This window comes from Taudactylus pleione, unplaced genomic scaffold (genome assembly GCF_031769625.1).
Source record: "Taudactylus pleione unplaced genomic scaffold, aTauple2 ptg000256l, whole genome shotgun sequence".
Lineage (NCBI taxonomy): Eukaryota > Metazoa > Chordata > Amphibia > Anura > Myobatrachidae > Taudactylus > Taudactylus pleione.
The window spans coordinates 5,426,559-5,432,627 of record NW_028284658.1 but is presented as its reverse complement, the minus strand read 5'-3'; the positions used below and the strand labels follow the sequence as shown (position 1 = coordinate 5,432,627).

At 39.1% G+C, this 6,069-nt stretch overlaps 1 protein-coding gene across 6 annotated transcripts in view; it reads left to right on the top strand.

The window, feature by feature from the left end:
• Positions 1-748: 748 nt before the first annotated feature.
• The window catches only part of PTPRT (protein tyrosine phosphatase receptor type T), a 308,272-nt gene continuing 302,951 nt past the window's right edge, over positions 749-6,069 (top strand). For all 6 annotated transcript variants that reach the window (XM_088480611.1, XM_088480612.1, XM_088480610.1 and 3 more), the window contains exon 1: positions 749-969. In XM_088480611.1, coding sequence (XP_088336737.1) covers positions 897-969 — 73 coding nt within the window. In that variant the 5' untranslated portion in view covers positions 749-896. The remainder of the gene's footprint in view (positions 970-6,069) is intronic.

Genomic DNA, 6,069 nt, shown 5'->3' with positions numbered 1-6,069 from the left:
CTTAGAGATAATCTGGAACATTGAATAACAATTATCCGTCTCATAATAATCCCAATTACCTGTCAGCCTGAATTAGAGCAATAAAAGTGGCTAAGTGTAACAGTATTTTAGCAAAAAAATTTTATTGTTTAATTAAATAAAAGTGGTCGGTCAGAATCCCAACGCCAGCATCCCGACAGGGTCACAAACTTGACAGAAAGAGGTAAGAATACTCTGCTTCCCCTACCCCTCCCCGAAGCCTAAACCTAACCCTCCCCGCCGTAATCTGTACTGTACATAGCTTTCTGTCCCTGTTGGTTACTATTGCTGCATGTGCGCTTTCATACAATTCCACTTTTGCTACATACAATCACCCCTTCAATCGCCCACTGTTAGTACATGTAGCTCTCGACAAAATCTTATTACCACTATATAACACCTCCGAATAACTTCTCCAATCATTATTCCCTATAACTCATCTGTCTGTTTCATGCTGGCTTCCCTATATGTTATTATTCCATATAACTGCTCCTGTTGCTACATTTACCAGCCTCGATATGTAATTGTAACATCAAATTTTCATGTTCGATATTTTGGTTGATACTTAACCCTTGCTGGCTGTGCAGCAGCAGTGCAGCTGGCGGCTGCTGTCAGGGAGGGGAGGGAGGAGAGAGAGGCAGGCATTAGGGCTCCGGGGAAATCTTTAAACTGTTCTCTCGCTTCTCTCAATCCTTCCTCGATCATTTAAAGCCACTTCAGTACCGAGCAGAGCATCTGAGCTACAGCAGCCGCCTATGCCAACATTGCTCTCTTACCCAGCTATTGCACCTCTCACCTTTGCAGACATGCTCATAGGATGCTAACCCCCTCAGCCTCTAGCCAGCCTGGCACTCGGTGGATACTCTTCGCAGGTTACCATGCCCGGGACTGTCTGTCTACTCACCATCCTCCTCCAGGTATTCCGTGCATCGGAGGGAGAGGTGTCTGCAGGTAATGTACAGTAACTTTATTAATCTTTCTCATCTATCCATCGTATACTCTGTACCCTTTCCAGAACTGCAGTGGTCGGGTTACCAACAGCAGTTTGCTATATTAATAAGTATTTATAGTTACAGACCTTATAAAGTGACACTTTGTATATCAGGACAGGATTAGACAGTTCTGTTTCTATCTAATTTCTTCTGACCTCCTGGCTTCTCAATATAAGGACAGGATTAGACACTGCTGGGATTTTACCTGATATTCAGTGATCTCCTGACTGTAGAATATCAGGACAGGGTTAGTCAGTTCCATTCTTATGTATAGTATACCATACATAACATTAACTTTAATGTTTAAGATAATCAATACACAAACATATTACATAAACTGTATATTTAATACTATGTTTTATCATTAGGTTATCTTTTATCATTACATTATGTTTTAATGCTATGTTTTATCATTAGATTATCTTTTATAATTAGATTATGTTTTATCATTAGATGTTGTTAAGTGAGTTCACAATTACACAGTGTTCCGTTATATTTTATAAAATGTTGGATGTTCTATTGTTAGTTATAATACATTATTACAATTACTAGCACGCCTTTATTACAGATGTCTGTATCGTGTATTGTTGTCACTGTTATCGGGTTAAGTGAAGCCTGCAGTTTCAGCACCACTGTTCTGACGTTTCAGAGGAAGCCTAATAGGACGAGATCTGAATCTTGCACTGCAGCAAGGTGTTAGTGTAGTGATGATGAAGTTAAGTTAGGATGGAAGAAAATACCTCTGGTCATGTTAATGATATGAAGGAAAGTGCAATGCAGGCAAAGTAGGAGAGGTCTGACCCCTTCCCAGCGTACAGTACCTCCAAGAGGTAGCCAGGTGCGAGAGAAAGGGGGGATGAGACGTGTCAGAGGGGGAGTAAAAAGGGGGACATGGAAGAGTGCACAGAACAAGTAAGGAGAGGATTTATTGCACAAAGATGCGTTGTTAGAGGTAAAGGTCTAAGCAATGACCCATATCTGACGAGATGAGTGTAAGAACGCATACCTTCGTGTACGGATTGCTGCCCAGTTTAGCTTCAAAGCTTGTTAACACTCTGCTGTATTGTGATCCCAGCTGTCCTGTGTGCGTGTGCCTGTGTTACCTACAGCTATTTTTGGGGGGGGTGGGAGTGTGAGACACACTTGTGCTGGCTGCATGCTCTGCAATCCAAAGGAGTGTGCCAAGTATGCCTATGTGTAACCAAAGCCAAAAGAATGTCTATAAACGAACAAGAATGCACCTGCTGAGATGTAGATTAATGCAGAGCATTTGCACTTAACCCAAAGAGGCGGCTTTGCATAGTGCCGGCATCTAATAACTAAAATGCAATGTTACATACAGTATATGTGCTTGCTGGATGGCTGCCTATATACAAGACAACCACCTGTTTCTTGAACATTATTGCTCAATACCTTAAAATTAATTATATATTAGTATTCATGTTATTTTTTTTTAGTAACAATCAAGGGTCAATATATGGGGGGGGGGGCTGCTGTGTGTAGGTAACTGGTGAAATATTTTGGTAAAAAGTTATTATTACAAATCAAAATGCCATTGATTAAGCAACAGAGAATGTTTTTTCTTTTCTTATACTTTACTTATCTCTGATTGGCGCTTTTTGGATTGCTGTTCAGTTATCATACTTACCTCTGTAGAGACATGCACTACGGCACCTTCCAGCTCCTAGTCATAATTCAAAGCAGAGAGCTAATAGTATTTTGCCTGTTTCCTGTGTGCAAGCATGGTGCTTGCAAATTAGATTGTGACTGACTATATATGCTGTAAAATTGAATACTTAACACTGTCAAATAATAGAGAACATTTGTATGTGGTTTTGTTTGACTGAAGATTTATCTCATGGAAAAATGATCCAGTGTCTCTAAAGTAGTACAATGCATCAGAAGTAACAGCAGTAGCTGTAAGGTGGAATGCTAAATTAGAGGCATTCAGATTCACAGAATGGTTTCTTGTGAGTGAGGGAATATATATATATGTATAATGAAACTTGTTTTTATCATGCCGTAGAGAGAAACCTGCCCCAGACAATGGGATGTCAGGGAAGCAATCTTGAAATAGTAACTATAGTAGGTTCAGATGTGCCTTGTAAGGGGACCAACTAACAACCCCTAGTGTACTTACTATCTGTCAAATTACAGTGTGATGAAAATTCTGCTTTCTCTATATTAAACATATTTTTTACAGAGTTTTTACCTTTTCTGTGAAAATAAAACATTCCTAAAAAGTCTGAGGTTTTAGCACTGGCAAGAGACAGCGATGCAATTATTACCATTCTAGCTTTCCTCCTTCAAATTAAATAAACTGTCAGTTTTCAGTATGTAGTGAACAATAGGTACAGTAGCTTTATTATCACTAATTAGCTGAAAGTGAATATGGGCCAGACTAATTGAGTAATTTAAGAAAGCTTATCACCAAGTAAGACTCAATAGCAGTCGGTGGACACAGTATGCCTACACACACACTGAATGCAACATTTTATTTTGTAACATTAATTAATTACATTTCCTGACACTTTCCTCCTGTGTGATGTCCAGTACCACTCTGTAATGTTCTATGAAAGAATAAATGGCAGTTTGCTATTCTGTTCTCTTGTTTAAAAACAAAAAAAAAACCAGCGCTCCACTTATCCTATTTAAATACCTGTGCTGGTGCCCTCCTGGATGTATAGACATTTATTAACAGTTTCTTATACAGCGCAGCATATTCCGTTGCGCATTACAATTGGAAACATTAATAGAATAACACTTGATAATATCAGACAGACATAGAGGTAAGAGGGCCCTGCTCGTAATCTTACAATCTATAGGGCAATCATCAATAGATACTGTATGCTGGATAGTAGAAGTCGGCATTCACATCCATAAGAAGAATCAGAACAATAGACTGTGAAAATGGTCAACGTTTCAGTCCTTTATTGGATTTTGATTCATCTATAAAATATTCAATAAACACATTTGACCATCAATTGTAACATGCTTCACAAACGGATATACATTATTGGACAAACATACTTTCCAAAAATGTCTCTAGAAGCCATATTTGTACATGAATGTGTGAGTATGTATACACACACACACACACACACACACTGACAACATTCTATATTGGTGCTATGTATGTATTGTAGAGGAGGCTTCTGGCCCATAAGGCTTCTGCCAGATATACATTACCATACAGCTGCCAGAAGAATATTTTGTTAGAAGTCATGTGAGAAAAACATTTCTACTATCATAATGGGACAAACATAGAAGTTATATAGTTCTTTTTAAATTTGCACATCACCTTCCTAAAGGGTTAACCAAGCTCCTCAGAAATCCTGTTTCAAGTGCTCCTCACTGGTGTAATGTAAATACATACTGACAGACCCTGCAATATTTGATCAATTTCAACAAACACTTTGATATGGAGGAGAGAGAGAGAGAGATAGAGGGATGTGGAAGATCTAAACACTGTGAGTCAGTGGACTAGGAAAGCCAACACAGCCTGCAGGGTCCTTGACAGACTCACAAAGAGGTTAACTATTCCTATGCCACAGTTGCCTTTAGCACCTTGCACAAGGAGGGTTGATAATACTGATCTTTGTTGTGCATGTGTGTTTCTGTAGGGTTAATTCACAAGACAAATGAGGTGTGCCAGGTTTTGTAGATGTACATAGGATTGCAAAACTATATTAAATATATATGTATTTGTTGTCTGCTGCCTCGAGATGCATTGAATGATAGAATTTATTAAATTCTGAAGGAAATGAAGTTGAAATACATTTGTAATGATAATGATTGAAACATAACGCCCATTTTAAGTTACATAAACCCTCTTCTTATGGGAACACTGTGGGCTCCGTCAGTCCCCTCATATCACCTTCTCTCATGTGTACTATATAGCTTACATCAGAGATCAATAATCAGGAAAAGCCACATAACTAGTCCATGAAACAGGTTTGAGAGAAGGCACTTCTCTCCATATCAGCCCTCTATGACATTCTTATACAATAGGAGCCAAGGCACAAGGTTTTCTCCCTCTTGGAAAATATATTTTAGCAATGCAGCTATAGCACCTATACCTACCGTACCTGTGATCTTAGTTTTATATTACTTATAACATAATGAAATAGTTATTAGGTTAAAATAAAGATACAGAGTCAGGCAAGTTCAGGCATACAGTCACCTTAGGTCTACATTACCATTTGCACATATAGGCTACTTTGCCAGTCTCACATATCCTCTTTACCCATATGAAATGGACAGAAAGGCAAAAAAATTAGCTGTGCCAAATACCTGGCATTTACACGTTCTTCTCCTCTGCATAAGCTTAGCAAATGTGGCAGTGCCAGGTTTGTTCGTAGAGATCTAACAATGGGGTGCTTGGATAAAGACCATTTTTCCTGCCAGAGTTTGCTACTTGCACCTGTGCTAGAGAAGGTTAATGCATACACAGTATATGTGCTGACCATTAGGGGGCACTGTCAGCACACAGGGACTCAGATGTGTGAGTTTTAAACCCGCTTCTTTTTAAGGTGATAAAATCTTTCAATTAAGGATCTTGTATAACTCGCCCAGCTCTCGCTTTGTAAATGTAACAAACGTTTAGTGCGTCACATCGGGGTGCAGCCTGTGACCGTGTTTGTGCACTGAGAGGATGAGCTGTTTCCAGTGAATATGTGGATAAACACAATTACCTGCAATTTGGCTCTATAAAGACTTATTTTTATTGCGATAATAAAGGTAGTATAGAGATGGGGTTCACTTTGGTTGAGCCAGCAGCATAAAAAATATTGGTCTAGCACGTATGCATCCAAAATGGCACATTTTGGGGTAAACTTCCCTATTTCAAGGAAAGCCACTTACACAGTAACCCATATAGTTTATAGAAGGACACTTAAAATGACAGCAGAAGACATTTGAGCTAAATACTGTATAGAGGATGGCAGCTGTAGAAATACCAGGTACAGACTGGCAATATTTGTGCCAGTACAGATGTAATCGAGATTGGGAAGTGGTTTGGATCCCTGACCAACAGTTTGCACCGTTTCATGTCCTTCAG